The sequence below is a fragment of the Mycena indigotica genome (assembly GCF_014461135.1).
Source record: "Mycena indigotica strain 171206Taipei chromosome Unknown Mind.scaff0006, whole genome shotgun sequence".
Lineage (NCBI taxonomy): Eukaryota > Fungi > Basidiomycota > Agaricomycetes > Agaricales > Mycenaceae > Mycena > Mycena indigotica.
In genome coordinates this window covers 1,997,424-2,016,352 of record NW_023503005.1, presented here as the reverse complement: position 1 = coordinate 2,016,352, position 18,929 = coordinate 1,997,424, and the positions used below count along the sequence as shown (strand labels likewise).

Genomic DNA, 18,929 nt, shown 5'->3' with positions numbered 1-18,929 from the left:
AGCCCCCAGCAATTGAAACTTGCGTCTATAACCAATTCCAGTGGGCACTCTTAGGCCCCTCACCGACTTTTCTTCTTACAGATAGTCAACCCATAGGCTTATCTTCCGCTGCTCAATCTTTCCTAGATAAGTTTCGTGACAAAATAGGGGTGGCAAAGGTGTTGGTTCCATGGGAACCTCGTGAACAGACACAGTATCAGGACGAAGCGACATTAGCATTCCTAGAATCTCTCCAACTACGTCAGTGCGACCGAGGAGGAAGCAATCGTGTCATCCTCCACGACTTGGGGGGATTCCAGAACGACGCACTTCTACGAGAACGTGTTTCAAGCATTTTCAATGCGACAAACAAGTCAGTCCTGAACGCCATCCGAGTTTGGAAATATCATTATTATTAATCAGGTTTCTGGTCAATGCCTCTGCAACTGGCAAAACACGTCTATGCTACGAAGGACTCTGCAGCAATTGGGGGTTTTATTTCACGTTCTCTCTCTTCGCTAAACAGCTCGGATCCACGGAGTTGTTTTTTCTGCTGATGGCGTGCAGTAGCGAATTCATCTCCGGCGCCTTCGAGTCTAAAGAGCCGCGTAAAAGAGTTGAACGGGCCTCGACTTACTTCAATGCAATTTTCTTAGCTCGCCTTCTTTTATTCTTGCTATTCCTTGAAGCTCAGGGTGGCGCATTGTCTGAACAAGCCAAAAAGCACTGGTTAACATTGCAACTTGAACCGCAACGAATTGAAGGCGACCCCTTTGGTGACGCCGATCCGTTTGAAGATCTCTCAAGAATACTGCTGAAGCATGATTCGGGTAGTCTTCCGCGCGAAATAGAAAACACTCTCGCCAAAATCCAAGTCATCATTGGCCACGAACCTCTCTTCCTTGTCCTTGACGAAGCAAGCGATGCAATCGATCTGTTCTCAGGCTGTAATCTGGGTGATACTTCAGCGCTGCAGATAGCGCTCCAAACTTGGATGGCCGTGACAAACAATACCTGTCCGATAATTTGCGCTGGAATCGCTATCCCACCCGAAAAATTCGTTCATGGCGCAGGCAGTGATTTCCAATGGACTTCCGACACCGGCGCCTTTGATGATCCTATTCGTCAAGGGGAATATGTGGCCCGGTTTTTGCCCCCGACTTTGCGTAACTCGCCGGAAGGCCGCTTTCTGATAGCTAGAGCATGGCGGTGGTTACGCGGACGGCTAGTCGTCTCCATCACTGTAGGCTATCGCACTCAGTTGACTCTAGACACCGAGTAACCGCCACCTTCGTCGAGACTCTGATTGAGCACTTTCTTGATGAACCTCACCGCCACCTCGACCGCTTCATTCATCGATTACTTGGTTTCCAACCGGTGGATGCTCTCACATATACGCGGGCCGAGCCTATCAAAGAGAAAGTCCAGTTGAACTTCGATCCACTACCATTCACACTGCTCCCCGCAGGTGCGAGATTCAAAGAGTCATGGAACTGAAACTAAGTGGATGATATAGAATACCACCAGCATTTCCTCCAAGTCCTGTACCGTTACATGGCGACACATGCTGCATCGCCACCCTTGGGATCGGAGCACGTGTCTCTGATATACCGTGGTTTTGCTCGTTTCTCAGACAAACACCTGTCAAGAATAGCTCTGGATGAGCCCCACATTCTCCTCATGGTCGCAAGAAATCTGTTTCCTTACCCTACAGTCCCCATTTATGGAGTACCCCATCGCAATCCCGCAACGTTTATTAAGTGTCTCCACATGAATACGCCCCAAACATCAGAGGCACTCTCTCAGTGTCTTGTCTTCTATATTACCCAAGGTCTTGCACAGGGCCGGCCGTTGAGGCACATCTTCACCTTTCCTCGCCATGTTCTTCAATGGGCTCGGCAAACCGCTGAGCTGGTTCGCTTTCATCGTCTTGAATCGGGGGAAGTCTCGTGGTCACCAGTGACCGCCAATGAGTTTGAGCAGTTCAGACCTCTTGCATATCGAGCCACGTCGACGGAAGAAACTCTTTCGTGGATGGAGCATAGGGTAGGAACCGCGTTTTGTTTGACATGTTTGCCCAATGTGGACCTTATGTTTGTTGTACGACTGGTGGACGGCACGTTCATCTTAGTCGCACTCAAGGCAATAGTGACAGAAGAACCTTTCGACTTTTCTCGACTACAAGCAATCTTTTCTGCGATGCAGGTCGATAATTTATCGATGGTGTGTTTTGGGTGTTGCAGTCGCTTATTTTGCTGGGTAACTCTTTGACTAGAACTTGAACGATGCCATGCAATTACGACTGAAATTTGCCCTTGACTCGCTGCCGAATCCTACCGGCTTCCAATGCAATTTCCTGCCGGCAGTTTCTTCATTTCCTGATGGTGCTCACTTTCGAGTTGATGACGATATGGCACAAAATATCAATGGCACGGTACTTGATATTGCGGCTCTGCGGCTCAGATCCGGTCAAATTATGCAGATGGATTTCTTCGACGCGATAGTTTCGGGTGTTCTCGCTGGTCATCCTCGCAAGTCTGATAGGGAGTTGGATGATTCAACCCTGCATACAAGTCACATGCGCCAACCTCACCCTCAGACGTGGCCAGAAGCTTGTTGGGACGGGCCTATTGAAATTGAAGAACAATTCGAGAGAAACGATTCAAACATCAATTTGGAACGACGTTTGGTGAACAAAGGTGTAAACCGCAGCCAGGGCACACGGGACTCCAGCCTCTGGACAGGACGCAAAGTTAGCAGGCAAAGAAATAAGCCTGTTTCTCGTGCGACAAAGGGGGACGACGAACCGTCCAGGAGGTAGCTTCAACTTGGTATTTAGCACCTCGTCGGCATTTTGCACCTGCGTGTCCCGCGTGGAATGTCATTATCATTTAGGCACGATAAAAATGTTACTGAAGACAGGTTTATGCGGACAATGTGTATAATTGGCAGAAAAGCTATTTAAAAGGGTTGATATCTTTTTTGGCGTCATGGGCTTGCTCCAAGAAAGGTAGACCGGGAACACGTGAAAGGAAATGCATCACGTGCACATGCTTTATGGCGACTTTAGCCACGATCGACGAGTCCGCCCTTTCTGACGCGTATATGTCGTCCAATCCATCTCCAGCGCCTCCTACCGACGAAGACGACCAAGAAGAGTTTGTTTATCCAACAGACGACAACGAGAACCAAGAAGAATTCGTTTATCCAGCAGAGGACCACACCCACACACTTCCAGCAGCTCCTCCCACCCAACATCCTTCCCCTGCCCAACTCGAATCTCTCTACGCTGCGGCTTCCTCAGGAGACCTCGTACTTCTGAAACGTCTTTTCCGTAATGCTCTTGACGGTGGCAATGTAGAGTCGTTTAGTCTCTCAAATGACGCTTCGACGCGTACAGGTCTCACTGCGCTCCATGCCGCCTCGAGTCGTGGGTATCTCGACATAGTGACTTGGTGTATGTGGCTTCGTAACGTCTTTTTTTGTTGACAAGCCTCATATTCACATAGTGGTCAATGATTGTGGTGCAATGCCTGACCTGGAAGATAAGGAGGGCGAGGTAAGCAGTCATTTTTCATGTTTTTCGTATTTAAAACTGTGGGACAGACTGCCCTACACAAAGCAGCCCTCAATGGCCACCTGCACATCATCAAATATCTTCTCCCTGACAGAGCCGATGTCAGGGCGCGGGACGCGGATGGCTGGACCGCGCTTCACAATGCATGCTCCAAGGTGCGTGTTTCCCCCAACCAATCGGCTCTACTAATCTTTTCCGAAAGGGCTATCTTGACATTGTTCGGTGGCTTTGTGAAAATGGAGGTGCTTCGTCTGAACATCATGGCGTCCGAGGTGTCGATGTGCGGAGTAAAGGAGGATGGACACCTCTGAGTGAGATTCCCCTCGTTTCTTCTACTTCTTATGCTTAAAAGTGTTACAGTGAATGCAGCCTCCAAAGGGCATCTACCAGTGGTTCTATATCTTTTGAACAAACAAGCCGCAAACCCACTCGTGCGGAACAATTGGGGCGAAACAGCATTTGACGCTGCCGCCGCTGTCTTCGAGGTTTGGATATGTGAAGTGGGTTCATTTTTCTTGCTGTCGGCATCAGCGCTTAATCTACATCAACCGTCTAGGTGCTTCAAAAGGCTGAAGCTGAACGCTGGCGTGGAACCACTGGATCCTACAACCCACTTTCAGTTCACACTACTGTCCCCCTTATCCTCTACGAACACCAACGCCTTGACCATCGGCTCAAGACACTTGCCGTTTCTGGTGGTCGACCCAAGTTTTCTGCATCAGGGTTAGGTCGACAGGGACGACCCGCACCATTTCAACTCAAACTTCCGAAACCTGATGAGGACACCGGTGTCCGGGAAATCGCAGCGTGGCGTAGTGATGTACAACTACCCACACGAAATGACCCATGGAATCTCCCCAAACCTGGTCCCAGCGATCGTCAGTCAGCGGATACTATCGAGAGGAGTCATTTCTGGTTGTGAGTTTCATCTATAGTCCGATGCACTCTCTGTCTCAATGTTTGACGCAGATCTGACTGGACTCTGGATGTAACGCCGCCCGGTGTTGATGCAGAGGAAGGATGGCAATATGCTCATCAGTTCAGTGATGCAGACGACCAATGGACAGCAAGCAAGCCTCCGCAGCTCGAACGTGCTCTGGCGGGAACTGGTGTTGTAGCATCAGGCCTTGGAGGGTCATCCTCCAGGCGGAGTGCTGGCTCTTCTTCTTCTTCTCACGCTCGGGCGCCTTTGACATGGGTGCGTCGTCGTCGATGGGTCCGAGTGCTGCGTCGAAGACTTGACATTCCACCATTACCATTTCTTGAACCTGACGGCGCAATGTATCATCTGGACGAGGAAGGGTCCTTGATTCCTTTTGTTGATGATGCATTCAGTGACGGTGATGGTCGGGAAATGGACTCGGTTCGGGCCATACGTATGTTCACGCCAACCCAAGATTATGTTGCCCGCGCCAGGTATCTCGTCGGTACCCAACCCGACCCAAACCCTGATTCAAGCATCGAGGCAAGACGTGCGATCGCAAAACTTGAGCGGGCCACAACTGAACTGAGAACGGGCATGCTAAGTACGTCTTCTGCAACTCTACCATTCATTAGTTGATATTTTATTTTGTCAGGTGATCAAGATGCAGAAAGAAAACTACAAGCGGAGGTTCTGCTGAATGCATACAGTCGAGACCTTGAGCGTCGCCGAGTAGCTGCGACCGCCCGAGGGTTGGTGCTATCTGAGACAGGTTAGAACCTATTTTCTTCATTTTCCAACAACAATTTAATGTTCCTATAGCTGACATTGAACTCGATGACGACGAGAGTGGTTCCGATGACGAGTTTCATTATCCTGGCGCGACGGAGACAGTCCGACCAGGTTCAAGAACATCCAGCTTAGTCACGGATCATTTTAGTCGGCCAGCAATGTCAAGAGCACCCACTGACTTGACGCCGCAGCTTTCTCAAGCACCAGACTTTCGTGTGCCTACACATGAAGCGCCACAAAAGGTACTCACTCCTGGCTGGTCGCCTCATCAGATGCACCCGACTTGGGAACGTGATGATGCGGCACAGCAATGTCGAGACTGTCAACGTCGATTTTCTTTCCTTCTTCGCCGAGTTCGTCCGCCTCTTTTTCTTAGTGTTGATATTTGCTGATTCAGTCCCGCAGCACGTATGTTCTTACATCACACGTAATGGTCGACTAATGCTTGATAGCACTGTCGGAAATGTGGGCGTATATTCTGTGACCGCTGCTCGATGTATCGGGCACTACTTGATCCCAGCGACATTGTTCAGGACCCTGCCTTCCCAGAAACCGGCGCCTCGGCCAGTTCACAACGAGTTTGCTCATCATGCCATGATGAAGTGAACGCCAGCGTGCCGAGCAGACTTTATGGGCTACGGGCCACATCAATGGAACGTATAGAAGTGGATCAAGAAAGATTATCCATCCCCGGTCGCAACCTTTCTCGTCGCCAGTCCAGCTCACAATTAAGCGACCTGGCCGAGTATGATTCGTCGTCCTTTTTCACCATTGTTCTCATTGATCCGTTAGATGTCCTGTTTGCAATCGAAACTTGGAACAAGTGGGAGATGCCGCTGCGCAAGAGTCGCACGTCAGATCTTGTCTGGAAGGTGGCTCGGGGCCAGCTTCACACGCACCAAAATACCTCGTCTACCGACTTCCAGCAGAGAGCACGTTGATTGGAGTAGAATGTAAACACTCAATTTCCAACCAAGCTTTCGAGCTAACTGTCCTAAACAGGCGTCATCTGTTTGGAAGAATTCGTCCAAGGTCAGCGTAAATTATTATGCCACACCCTGCACTAGCTTACCGAATCGCACTAGGTTCATCGGTCGCGCGACTAAGTTGCCTTTGCTCGTTCCACAACAGTCAGTCCGAAACCGCTCTTTTTTGAATTCGATGCTGAACCGATAGTAGCATGTTTAACGTCTTGGTTACAACGCGGCAAGAGCTGCCCCATCCATGCCCGCTGAATAGTAATACATTTAGGATTCGATTCGATTTGACAACTAGTTGTCGCGGGGCTCGTAGAACACGCTGTAATGGCTGGGAATTTTGCTCTCGTCGACTCGAATGACCGAACTAAGCATATCTTCTTCGTCTGGCTCAACAATTAGCTGGCCCTTGCGACCGTCATCTTCCTCGTCTGAGAACCAGTTGGCTGGGTCGTCGTCGTACTCGTCTTCGCTGTCGTCTTCCAAGTCTGATTCAGTTGGTTTATGGTTCCTGCAAAAGAGTCAGTTTCGGGTGCAATTCAAGAGCAAGAACGCACATGAATGCCCATATTCGAGCCTCCCTCTCTTGTCGAGTCAGTTCCTCTCCTGGAAGAGGCATTCCTCTTCGTTGCCGCTTCTCGAGCATCCGCTCTTGTCGTTCCTTGTCAGCCCTAGTGCGGTTAAGTCCGAGTACCTGAGTAATTGCTAGATAGATACCTGTGAGCTGCCTGCTCCAACTCAATCGCCTCTTGCATGTTTAGGGACCCAATGCCATTGCCTTCGTTTGCTGGCGCCTGTTAGTTATTCGTAAGAACCGATCATCCAACTAAGCAGAAGTAGGGACGCACAAAACGGGACAATGCTTTACGCTTGGCCTCAAGCATCGGATTGGTATACGGCTCTGGGGGTGGCTCTACACTCATGTCGTCTTCGCCGATGATAACAGTGTTACGCAGGCCGGTGTTAATGGTGTTCATATCTCGGATTTCGTTCAGCCGCAGCGTGACGGCTGTCTGTTCTACGTTGACTCTCTTCACCCATGGGTCTTTCGAGCTTGATGCTGCCCTCGAGGAGAGAAGGCGCGCGTTGGAGGCTTGTAGATCCTCTAATTCACGGACGGACATTTCGCTGATGGGCGGTCGTTTCGGCTTTGGCGCAGGGCGGAAGCCATGGGGTATTGCCGTCTTATGCGGGGTACGTAATGGCCCTGTACGGGTGGGCGACGATGCAGGGGAGAGTGAGGTTGGGGAATACATTTGATGTTCAGCCTCAGATTTGCCCAGCCCTTATATACCCCGAGCATTTCCATTTTTGGAAAGACTGGGTCTTACACGAGTACAACTATCGTACAAAACACTTTCTCTCACATGTACATATCGTCCTACACGAGTTGATTCAGCCAAAGTTGGGTCTGATTTGTAGCAATGACTCACATTCCCGGGAGGCATGAATTCATCGTTGTCGGGGCTGCCAAACCCTCGACGGGGAGCTCTGCCAGGACCACCAAAGCCTCCTCTGGGAAAAGCCGGGCCAACTGGATCAAATCTGGCACCTGGTGGCGCTCCCATTGGTGGTAAAAACCCATCACCGCCCCATGGACCTGGCCCTCCCCGACGCCCTGCAAAAAGAGGATGGCCAGGACCCACAAACATCCCATCACCACCATTGTCTGGAAACAGGGGAGGAGGAGAGAATGGATTGGCGGGGAATGGGTCCAAATCCCGTCTTCCTATCTCAAGTGGGTTACGCGGGCCGGTCCTTGGCGGTAACTGGAAGGAGTTGTCGTCGGGAAACACGGGGGGGAGGCTGGAAGCGGGGCACAGCCTGGGGTTGGGTGGAAGTCGAGGGTGCATTGGTGGTGGAAGTCGTCGCGGTCTCGGTATAGCCGTCTTTGCGCAAACCCGGAATGAGTTTTGAGATGATTTTCAGCTTGAATTGGGACATGAGATCTGTAACACGGTTCGAAGAGATGAAGCCGTTGATCAAAGGGTCCGTGTTAAGGCGATGGGGATAAAACGAAGGCGATGTAAAGTCAGCAGTCGCAATATCCAGAGAAGATGCTTTGTCGCTCTTTGCAGCGGTGAGTATATGATGATCCTCAACACGAGCAGACATACCTCAAGAGCGATAGCATTGATCACCGTCCGACCACCAAGTTTTGACACCGTCAGGACAAATACGAGACTGCTTTGGTCGTGTTTATACTTGAACATGTAGTGCCCTGGTCCTGATTTGTTCCACGTTTCCGGGAGGACGGTCAAGGCAGAAGTTGAAGTCGTTTCATCGTCAACAGCTATCAGACGGAAAGCAAGTGCATTCATTGCCGTATGAAGTAGTGCCGCAAGTCCATCTTGTGGAGAGGACAGAGTTGTCTCTGATGGAACGAGCAGAGGTAAGTGTGCGATGAGGGCCGCAGGGTCAAGAATGTCAGACATGGAAGTCAATCGCAAGAGCACGAAGAACGCGTCATGTCAATGGACTTTTGAATCTTGTGACTCCGAGTCGGACGTGACCGTGACTCGGCTTTTCGCTGAACCGCCATGGCTCGACGAGACCGTTCTCTTTCACCAGACTCCAGCAACAAGAGGGTAAGGCATCGCTCTCGCTCGCGCTCCCCGTCGCCAACGAGGCGCAACAGCCAGAGGCAGCCAGCTGGACGATCTCGCTACGAAGACGATAGAGCAAGAGACCGCTACAATGACCGATATAGAGACGACCGCCGCCGTGACCACAGGGACTACGATAGAAGAGATGACCGCCGACGTTCTCGCTCTCGTGACAGGAGGGACAGGTCAAGAGATAGGTCAAGAGAACGCAGACCATCTCCTCCCCCTCGACAAACGACAACTACAACTACAACTTCCACTCCCACCCCCGCACCACCTCCAGAGGACGACAAGATCAGAGCTAGACGTGAGAAGCTAGAGGCATGGAAAAAGGAACGAGAGTCGAAGAAGGCTTTGGACGAGGCAAAAGCGAAAGCAAAAGCTATGGCGTTGGCTGGGAAATCCGCACCGCCAGGTGAGTTTCCACCTCTTTTCTTGCTTCTAGACGGGGTTTCACAACACTTGATCCATTTTCACAGACGTCGCTTCTGCACAACCCACCGGTCAACTCAACAGGGCCGCTTTGAATGGTCTGGGGCTGAAAGGACTGCCGCTCAAACCAGAAGTCAAGGCCAAGTTAAAAGTCAGCGCCTCCATGGACGACTCGGTTGAGACCAAGCGGAAACTCGAAATGCTCGGTGATATGCCTGCAATTGACATGACTATGGCCGAAGGTGAAGCTAGTGTTGGCGATTTGGAGAATGACGACGATGACGAGGAGGCCAATAGGATGGACCAAGCATCGAAGGCAAAGGCTAAAGAAGCTATGGACGTTGACGAGGAAGACGAACTCGACCCGTTGGATGCTTTTATGAGCGGCGTCAAGGCCGCAGTCAAGCAGGTTGATCTCGAGGACATGCAAAAAGCACCTGGCACCCAGGGACGCTCGAAAATTAGACTGGACGACAGAATGGCGGAGGATGATGCAGTAAATATGGAAATTGTGCCTGATGAATTGGACACCACAGAGCTCAATCCAGAGGACATCCTTGCTTTAGCTGCAAAAAAGGCCAAAAAAAAGGAAATTGCCACTGTCGATCATTCTCGCGTCAAATACGAAGCTTTCCGCAAGGAGTTCTATGTTCCGCCTCCTGACGTCGCAGCCATGACCGACGAAGAGGCAGACCTTCTTCGACTGGAGTTGGATAGCATTAAAATCCGTGGGATTGACTGTCCACGACCAGTCACGAAATGGAGTCATTATGGGCTGCCGGCCAGCTGGTGTGTTTTCCTATTTTGACCTGTTTATTTTAAGCTTACACCATAATTAGTCTTGATGTCATTAAGAGGCTCAATTACGCAGCTCCAACCTCAATTCAGGCGCAGGCTGTTCCCGCAATTATGTCTGGCAGAGATGTCATTGGCGTGGCCAAGACTGGGTCGGGGAAAACTATCGCTTTCTTGCTACCTCTTTTCCGCCATATCAAGGATCAGCGCCCATTGGAGCAAATGGAGGGACCTATGGCCATCGTGATGACGCCTACTCGCGAACTTGCTGTGCAAATCCATCGAGAATGCAAACCGTTTTTGAAGGTCTTGAACTTGCGGGTGAGATTTCTCCTTTTCTTTGCGAACACTCCAAGCTCAAATTTCAGTAGGCTGTCTGTGCTTATGGGGGGTCTCCAATCAAGGACCAGATTGCTGAACTGAAAAAAGGAGCCGAAATCGTCGTTTGCACTCCTGGTCGGATGATTGACTTGCTCACCGCCAATTCGGGACGCGTCACCAATCTCAAGCGTGTGACCTATGTCGTTCTGGACGAAGCTGACCGAATGTTCGATATGGGTTTTGAGCCCCAGGTCATGAAAATCATCAACAACATCCGTCCAGATCGCCAAACTGTCTTGTTCTCAGCTACTTTCCCAAAACAGATGGATGCCCTCGCTCGCAAGATTCTGCAGAAGCCGCTTGAAATCACCGTCGGTGGAAGGTCGGTGGTGGCAGCCGAAATCGAGCAAATCGTTGAAATTCGCGACGACGAGTCTAAATTCAATCGCCTTCTTGAAATTCTTGGTCAGATGTATAACGAGGACCCCGAATGCCGCACTCTCGTCTTCGTTGACCGACAAGAAGCTGCCGATAACCTTCTCCGTGACTTGATGCGTAAAGGCTACCTCTGCATGTCTCTCCATGGTGGCAAGGACCAGGTCGACCGTGATTCCACCATTGCGGACTTCAAGTCAGGGGTAGTGCCCATCGTCATTGCAACCTCGGTTGCTGCGCGAGGATTGGACGTCAAGCAATTGAGATTAGTCATCAACTACGATGCGCCGAACCACATGGAAGACTACGTTCATCGTGCTGGTCGGACGGGTCGAGCGGGCAATAAAGGAACGTGTGTCACGTTTGTTACGCCAGACCAAGATCGCTATTCCGTCGACATTTACCGTGCTCTCAAAGCCAGCAATGCTCCTGTGCCCAAGGAGCTCGAGGAAATGGCGAACAGTACGTTGATTATTCCTTGGGATGTATTTTTAACAATTTTTCCCCTTTTCAGCTTTCCTCGAGAAGCTCAAGACGGGCAAAGTGCAAGCTTCGGGGTCTGGTTTTGGTGGTAAAGGATTGGATCGGTTGGACCAGGAGCGAGACAACAAGGCAAGAGCGGAGCGTAAAGCATATGGAGAGGAGGCAACGGTGCCAGAAGAAAAGGTGTCGGCAGCGGAGGAGTCAACAGCCAAGGCTACCGCCTCCAGTGCGGACGATATGACATTTGGCACATTCAAGGTGGAAATCAAGCGCGGCCCCGCGCCAGACTCGTCCAAGAATTTGGCCGGCGTTTCGTCCGCTATTGCTGCTGCTCGCCGCCTTATTCAAGCCAAGGAGGAAGAGCGTCTACAAGCTCAACTCAAAGTCGCCGAGGAAGCAGCCGCACGTGCTGGGAAAGATACTCCTGCCCATAAACAGGCACTCAGCGTGCTTGCTAAGCTCAATGCCCAAATGCGTGCCTCCAAGCTGCAATTACAGACTGCTCTCCAGTCGGACGACATTAGTGGCCGGAAGGGCAACCCGGACGCCAGCGACTTCCATGCTATCATTCCAATCAACGACTACCCTCAGAAAGCCAGATGGCGTGTTACTAATAAGGAGACGATGGTACAGGTAGGCTATCTATTTGTCTCCTTTTATTCTGCGTATTCACATTTCCCCACAGCTTATTGACATGACTGGAGCCTCGGTCACTAACAAGGGAATCTACTATGACCCTGGCAAAGAGCCCCCGATGGATGGGCCTCCCAAACTCCATCTGCTTGTCGAATCCAACGAGGAGTACCGTGTGGAACAAGCCGTGAGAGAAATCAAGCGGCTGCTCATCGAAGCTTCTGCGGCTGCTATCCAAGCGGAAGCTCGCAATCCAACTGCGACGTCAGGCAGATACAGCGTCTTGTGAAGTGAATCTTGCGTCAGACTCGTTTATCCTACGTTGTACTTTCTATTCATGGTTATCAATCCAGACGATGACATACCCGGCTTTGAGCCACACGTGACAATACGCGAAACACGTTCCGCTTCTTAATCGAGAGAGTAAACCCCTATGCACAAGTCACTTTGGTTTCGACGACCAGCATGTCTCATCAGATTCCAACGCCAACCGATTCCCAGGAGATGTTAACTGTTTGTGTTCATGGTCTATTGCACCTTTGATGCTAATTCTTGGCCAGCCTGAGATCCAAACTGAAGCACCCCAGACCGACTACCCAACTACGTCGCCGACATCCATGTTAGACACCCCTCCGGAGCCCACGACGCCCTCACACTCAGATGACGTTAAAAAGGATATTCTCGACGTTCGTGCTATCACAACCTCTACACTTGTGTCCTGACTCGTTTCCAGATTCAAAGCATGGCGCCCCGTCTTAGCCTCCAACCGTTGATAACCATATTGACAGTATGTGTATCTAGCACCCCTTGGTAGTGTCTGATCCTGACCCGACTTGCAGCGCGTACAACACCTCATTGGCACGACCGAGGCTCAGCGCACTTACCTATGGCTTCAGCAAATTTCCTCGACACCATTCTTTGATGGTATTCAAGTACGTTAATGACAATTCTGTTTGTGAGTGATTCTCAGTCCGAAACACAGTATCCAGCCCTACCTCTGGTAGATACCGAGGTCAGTCTGTACTTTCACCAACCTTGAAATTCTATTCCCTACACATAACCTAGACACCATCGGAGGAAGAACAACTTGCTCGTGCTCAAGACATGCTAATGCTCGTTCAGGTCATGATCCAGTTTCTCGGTTCTCACTGCTTTACTCATTATTTATTTGTTATAGGCTGTTCTCAAAGCCGTGTCAGTGGGCTCTCAAGATGTAATGTCCCTGCATAAGACTGCTGTGTTGCCCCAGGTCTTCCAAGGCCTTGTACTATGCGGCGGTGACATACATAAACGGTATGCATACTTGTTCTATGATTGAGTTGCTGACATGCATGCCAGAACCCAACATATTGACGGGCTTCTCTTTATCGACGTTGCTAGTGAAGTCCACGAAACGACTCACCTGCTTTTTAGACCTTTCAACACATTTCTCGCCACTACAGGGAAGGGTGAATATGAGACAAACACCCACTTCAAAATCAACAACAATACCAACATTATTCCCGATCTCTCTTACCATTCTGGTGGCAATAACACGCGAGCCCGCCGCTTCATTATCTTTGAATACGGGTGGACACAATCAGCTGTAGATGTCGACCGGAAAGCCGTATATGACGAAACCCGAGATAATTGGGGTAGTCTGCTTTCTGATTGATCCTACCCGACGCTATTCATCCCCCTCTATTGCCCCGACTTCCGTTGAATGGGTTGTAGACCAGCGGGAGAGGTTCAAGCCCGTGGTCTGCCAAGGCCACAACTTTGGCGATATCAACCAAGTCTATGGAAAGATCTTCTTACGGGACGGCCAAGGTACTGTTGTTGAGACTGCATATGTGCGTATTCAAGCCACACTACATTGGTCTCAACTTAGATTTCTATACCTTAGGACAATCTCTTTCTTCCCTCCAATCAGCATCAGTTCGAGCAGGACTTCGTTCGCCTCTTCCGCACAGTCTTTCCTATGGCCAACATTGATGACACACCACAATTAAGTTGGAACTACTATTTCGAGCAGCTCGATGAGCGTTTGTTGGTCGATGCTGAGGAGCGGTTCAACGATTGGGACAGCAACTCACAAGCCTGATTGTTTTCTTCTATTATACTTTTTTTATTGAATGTTGGTCTTCTTATTTATAGAAGTATTCAAGCAGTCTAGTTGCAAGCTTGTCATGAACCTCTCCCATTGTACACATGTACCTCATTATAAGCCGTAATTTGAACGCTTGAAACCATTACTATTAGCGGATGCGCCGTAGCCAGAGTCCTTCATCCTCCGCTCAACTTCGACCACTTTTGTCTCCACTTCCCGGACCGCTCCGTCAATCCATTGCAGACTCTCAAGGTGGCTGCCCAGAATCTGGGAAATCTGCGTCATCGGGTTGTCGGTCGACGCTTCCGGGTTTGGTGACAGGGAGAGCGCGTTGACGGAGTCGATCATTTGGGTAAGCGACCCAGAAATGTCATCCAGTTGTGTATGCAGCTCTGTCGCGAGCATATAGCTAATAGTAACAAATCAGTTATGGTTTCGCGATAGTCGAATTACTTCACTTCTTATCCCGTTCAGTATCAGCAGGCCCAGTATCCATTGCACGTAGATTGCCCCCGTTCGTGCCAAACACCTCCTGCGTGGCTTTTTCGTACGCGTCTAGTGACGCACTGAGGTCTCTTTGTTGCTGCTCAATGTGCTCCAAGGACTGATCAATGTCGTTTTGCTCGCGTTCTGCGGCGAGCACGTGGCTGTAGAGGGCGGCGAAGTTGTCGGCATTTTCGAGCAAAGCCTTGTCCCAGACGGCAACCTCGCCGGCGAATTTGGTAAACTCCTTGACTTGTGTTTCGAGCTCGGTGGACCATTTGTTGACGATTTCTTCAATCGTTTTCCCGCGCAGCATCGAGGGAGGGGCGACAGCGACGACGGGAGCGGGAGTGGTAGAGGTGCTGGCTAGAGAAAGTTATTGGCTTGTTTCAAAGGCGATCGTGAAATTTACCTGTTTTGCTAGCACCCCCGAGACCGAAAGTAGGTAACACTACAGAAAAATGAGAAGCCGGGAAAAGAGATCTAAAAATAACTAACATGTTGTCGCCGCAGGAGCCAACCCATCTTTTTTCTCTTCTGGCTTCGCTGTGGATCCAAATAAAGAGGCTATGGACTTGAGAATGAGGTATATAGATATTCAGAGAAACACCTACGAGTCGTAGTTGCTGCCCCATCTTTTGCAGCTCCCCCAAGAGAGAAAGGCGAAGCAGTTGCCGTACTAGTAGTCGCGGCTGGTTTTCCGAATAGACCACCTGCTAGGGGTGCTGGCGTTGTTGATGTTGGGGTAGTAGCCGCTGGTGTCGTTGCTGGTTTCCCAAAAAGACCGCCAGCCGCAGGAGCTTCAAATCGAGTCAGAAGAAACGTACGACTTTGAAAAATCAACCACTTGCCCGCGGTTGTTGTGCCGCCTAACGTAAACGGGGAAGAAGAGGCAGTTGTTGCAGCTGGGGCAGGTGTTGCGGGTTTTCCAAACAATGATGGTGTTGCCGCTGGCGCCTCTGCTGGCTTTCCAAACAGCGATGTCGTTGCAGGGGCGTCTGCTGGTTTTGGGGGAAGTGTGAACGCAGTAGCAGCGGCTTCAAAGATATTATCAACAACCGTGGTGCTACTTTGGACTGATCACTCACGGGCAGCAGTTGTAGTAGCAGCGGGGGTAGTGCTTGGTTGTCCAAATACTGTCGAACATGAGGCTACATCGCAAACAAACATTGAGATGACTTGCGCGACGGTTTGGGTGCATCGTCTGGTTTGGGGGCCCCAAATAACGATCCAGAGGCAGTCGGCGCTGCAGGCGCTCCAAATAACGATGGGGGTTGTGTTGTCGGAGTTGTGGTGGCAGGATTCCCAAATAAACCTGTCGTTGCTGGTTTTGGTGCCCCGAACAGACCACCAGAAGCAGGGGCCGTTGTCGGTGTTGTTGCCGTGTTGTTCCCAAAAAGCCCACCAGCAGCCGGGGCAGCCGTCGTCGTGGCCGCTGCTGGGGCTCCAAATGGACTTGACGATCCAAACACGCTTGTCCCCGCTGGTTTTGCTAAAAGAAAAAGAAAAAACAAGTCAACTTCGCGCGTTTGACGCGTAGATAACGACAACCTGGGGCGGACGTCCCGAATAATGGGGGGTTGGTGGTGTTGTTCGTGTTGTTATTGAAGAAGCTCATGGTCAAGAACGAAACACGGTGCGTGACTACTTTTCGTTCTGGCCACAACAAGACAGATCTATCTACTAGTATCTTGCAGCTCCTGCGCAGCCTCTCTCCATGACGGGAAAAAATGGGAATATTCTTGCTCTCAAAGATATTCTTGTCCAAGAAAAGTGAAATGCTCATAACAAAAGTCTTGTGCACGATAACGTCGACGGTTCTACTTGTCTCCAAAGTGCAGCCATCAGCACCAACATTCCCTCAGCCTCGCATGCATTCCTTCTTGCGTTTCCGTGGACAACTTCATTGTTAGGTCCGGGAACTGGGGCCTGAACGCCTCCGACGTGAAGGTGCCTTGCTGGCTTTTTAAACAACAATGTTATTGCTGTTGCGCCAGTGAGAAGCATAAAAGTATCCGCAGCGCGACTTCCGAGAGTTGATTAGTCGACTTTAAGCATAAAGAGTAGGACTGCAGGAGTAGCAGTCTTTGACGCAACCGTCGATAAGGGGTTTATTGAAGAAGAACAGGATACTTTTTGTCATGTCCGCAACACAGAACCATCCACGACAACGTTATATCCGGCGGGTGATACTCGAGCGTCCAATGTGCTCCGTGTAAAATCTTTCTGGTACCCAAATCTCCAAATGGGCCACAGTAAAAACATCAGGCGAGCGTCGACCAGGCCCGTTGGCACCTGTATATTCCTGTGAGCCAAAGCCAAACGGAGAATGGAAAGTTTACAGGACCGAATGCGTTGCTGTCTTGACTATGGAAGCCGTCGCCTAGATCACCCTGCTGAGTATACAAGATTAGAGGTTGGGAAACAGAACCCACCTTCGACCCATATTCGACCCTTGGGGATCACGACTTGCTCGCCAAGTGACGTCCTCACCGTATCTCCCTCGACAGCAATGACTCGCTTAATAAGCTCCACTACCATCCATTCACCCACTGCTCAGAACGGAATTCGACGAGACTCACCCCGAGGGTTGTATGGTGAGGTCAGCGAGACGATGTCGCCTCTCCGAATGGGATTGGAAAGCAGGAAAACCCTGTCAAACACCCCGAGGTCTTTCCATAGCAGCGACGAGTCAGGGTTCAGTGTTGGCTTTTCTGAACGAGGTAGGGAGACATCTTCTACAAGGAGCAACTTCTGCGAACCTGCATGCTACGTCCAGAGATTTGTTTGATGGTGTAGAAGTTGGTGAAAAATAACGGTAGAGGCGACCAGTATAGGACCTTGCGAGCACTTGAAAAACGCGACATGGTGATCCCAGATCAACGCAAGCACGGTCACGTTACTTAGGGCCATACTTACAACATGACAATGCTCCCGTAGTGACACTGTCCCGGGCCATCGACGATCCCAAATCTCGCGCAGAAAGCACAGTAGTACTCACACGTACAAACCACGTAAATTATATTCGTAGGACTTTGAAACAGGCAGCAATCACTATGATTGTTTATTCTCTTGTAGTGCTAGTTTACCCGTGGCTTGTATGGGCCACCCGTCTTTGGAATCCATGAATCGTTGCATCCACTGCCCATCAACGCTCCCAATCCGACCATTTGGCACCTGCTGGTATTCACCGTCGGTCAAGACAGCAAGCCCGCCCTTCACATCCTCGTCGCTCAGCGGAATCCGCGCCTCCTTGCAAAGTTGGTGGAAGTCATCGGGGAGCGGTGCGCCGATCCTCAAGCGAAACCGTCTGTGGGACCCCGCAGGTTTATATCGCTGTGTAATGTTAGTCAAGACTCTGAAATTTGAATTTAAGGCAACCTACGTAAAACGACACTTGGGCAGCGTGCAGGAACATCCTGTCGCTTCCTGGCGGCGGGCGGAGGCGCAGAAGGGCCCTTTGGATACTTTCCAGCGAAGGCTTCAGTGAGTGAACTGTGTCGCTTAAGATTGGCGCTACATTCATGGCTAAGCATTGCTAGAAAGAAAAACATGATTCGTACTTTTGAGAATGTATGCAAGATGAACACGCAGTTGGTGCTTGTTGCCAGTGATCAGTTTCAGTCGCAGCAGAGAAAGCGGCAGGTGAGGCTGCCGTCCTCCATTAATAACACTAATACTCACCTGCGAGGCAACCAGCTCCCAACCCGTTAACGCTTCCCGTGCCTCGTTGTCAGCGCCGGGAAGAAGTTTTTGCGTCGCTGTGGCGTGTCCGTCTTTGTAGACTATTGGCACGCGTATTGTACCAGAAGTCTGTTCAAACGACTGTCTCAGGCCCCTGGACCGGGACACTCCACCAAAGGGTTGTCGGAAAATATGGATTTTTGAGGGCGAAAAGTCGAAAAATCCTTGTCGGAAACATGGATTTTTGAGCCTAAAATGGCACGGATCTTGTCGGAAATATGGATTTTTGAGGTGATGGTTTGCGCTTGAGTGGCGGGTGTTACCTGCTGTGACGCTTCAGCCGCTCGCGCCTACTCCAACGACACGTACAAAAGGCCTGTTAGAGTCTGTAGATGGAATAAGAAACACATTTCGCTCAGACACGTAGTTACACAGGTGTTTACTACCTACAGCTTGTAGTAGCACTCGGCGCCGCAGGCGAGCGAAAAATCGGCTCCACGTGACAACCCTTGACAGATTATGGATTTTTGAGGCCCTGGAGGGCTTGTCCGGATGGATTTTTGAGGCCAAAAATGGCAAAATATTCCGACAACCCTTTGGTGGAGTGTCCCGGGGCCTAGACTGTCTCCCTGCTCGGACGAGCGCGAGATAAGTCTTGTGGACATCTCGTTGCTTGGATTGCGTGTGGAAGTCTCTCGCAAAGCTTTTGGAGCGTGCGAGA

General features: G+C 50.5%; 7 protein-coding genes across 7 annotated transcripts; 3 read left to right on the top strand and 4 right to left on the bottom strand.

The window, feature by feature from the left end:
• MIND_00703500 (uncharacterized protein) lies at positions 1 to 2,800 on the top strand (the record flags this gene model as incomplete). The annotated part of the gene is made up of 4 exons (XM_037363739.1): positions 1 to 1,203; positions 1,251 to 1,447; positions 1,496 to 2,202; positions 2,255 to 2,800. The coding sequence occupies exons 1-4, from the start codon at positions 536 to 538 to the stop codon at positions 2,798 to 2,800; spliced, it is 2,118 nt and encodes a 705-aa protein (XP_037219383.1). The 5' UTR covers positions 1 to 535.
• A 236-nt stretch (positions 2,801 to 3,036) lies between these two features.
• Positions 3,037 to 6,505, top strand: MIND_00703400 (Ankyrin unc44; the record flags this gene model as incomplete). The annotated part of the gene is made up of 15 exons (XM_037363738.1): positions 3,037 to 3,436; positions 3,489 to 3,538; positions 3,586 to 3,711; positions 3,759 to 3,867; positions 3,917 to 4,056; positions 4,113 to 4,474; positions 4,526 to 5,082; positions 5,134 to 5,250; positions 5,301 to 5,627; positions 5,668 to 5,678; positions 5,723 to 6,015; positions 6,063 to 6,223; positions 6,273 to 6,302; positions 6,356 to 6,400; positions 6,450 to 6,505. The coding sequence occupies 15 exons, from the start codon at positions 3,037 to 3,039 to the stop codon at positions 6,503 to 6,505; spliced, it is 2,784 nt and encodes a 927-aa protein (XP_037219382.1).
• Positions 6,506 to 6,541: 36 nt separating this feature from the next.
• Positions 6,542 to 7,503, bottom strand: MIND_00703300 (uncharacterized protein; the record flags this gene model as incomplete). Its single annotated transcript, XM_037363737.1, has 4 exons — positions 6,542 to 6,758; positions 6,805 to 6,918; positions 6,965 to 7,041; positions 7,096 to 7,503. 4 exons carry the CDS (start codon positions 7,501 to 7,503, stop codon positions 6,542 to 6,544), a joined length of 816 nt encoding a protein of 271 aa, XP_037219381.1.
• A 487-nt stretch (positions 7,504 to 7,990) lies between these two features.
• MIND_00703200 (uncharacterized protein) lies at positions 7,991 to 8,682 on the bottom strand (the record flags this gene model as incomplete). Its single annotated transcript, XM_037363736.1, has 2 exons — positions 7,991 to 8,317; positions 8,365 to 8,682. The coding sequence occupies 2 exons, from the start codon at positions 8,680 to 8,682 to the stop codon at positions 7,991 to 7,993; spliced, it is 645 nt and encodes a 214-aa protein (XP_037219380.1).
• MIND_00703100 (uncharacterized protein) lies at positions 8,672 to 12,241 on the top strand (the record flags this gene model as incomplete). The annotated part of the gene is made up of 7 exons (XM_037363735.1): positions 8,672 to 8,835; positions 8,886 to 9,268; positions 9,333 to 10,074; positions 10,125 to 10,401; positions 10,452 to 11,298; positions 11,351 to 11,952; positions 12,005 to 12,241. 7 exons carry the CDS (start codon positions 8,672 to 8,674, stop codon positions 12,239 to 12,241), a joined length of 3,252 nt encoding a protein of 1,083 aa, XP_037219379.1.
• A 1,911-nt stretch (positions 12,242 to 14,152) lies between these two features.
• On the bottom strand, positions 14,153 to 16,151 carry MIND_00703000 (Nsp1-C domain-containing protein; the record flags this gene model as incomplete). Its single annotated transcript, XM_037363734.1, has 9 exons — positions 16,076 to 16,151; positions 15,708 to 16,016; positions 15,613 to 15,660; positions 15,376 to 15,561; positions 15,139 to 15,324; positions 15,023 to 15,091; positions 14,937 to 14,975; positions 14,500 to 14,890; positions 14,153 to 14,450 (listed from the first exon to the last, which is right to left on the bottom strand). The coding sequence occupies exons 1-9, from the start codon at positions 16,140 to 16,142 to the stop codon at positions 14,153 to 14,155; spliced, it is 1,593 nt and encodes a 530-aa protein (XP_037219378.1). The 5' UTR covers positions 16,143 to 16,151.
• A 512-nt stretch (positions 16,152 to 16,663) lies between these two features.
• Positions 16,664 to 18,050, bottom strand: MIND_00702900 (uncharacterized protein; the record flags this gene model as incomplete). Its single annotated transcript, XM_037363733.1, has 6 exons — positions 16,664 to 16,819; positions 16,872 to 16,907; positions 16,960 to 17,058; positions 17,107 to 17,262; positions 17,614 to 17,860; positions 17,910 to 18,050. 6 exons carry the CDS (start codon positions 18,048 to 18,050, stop codon positions 16,698 to 16,700), a joined length of 801 nt encoding a protein of 266 aa, XP_037219377.1. The 3' UTR covers positions 16,664 to 16,697.
• Positions 18,051 to 18,929: the final 879 nt, after the last annotated feature.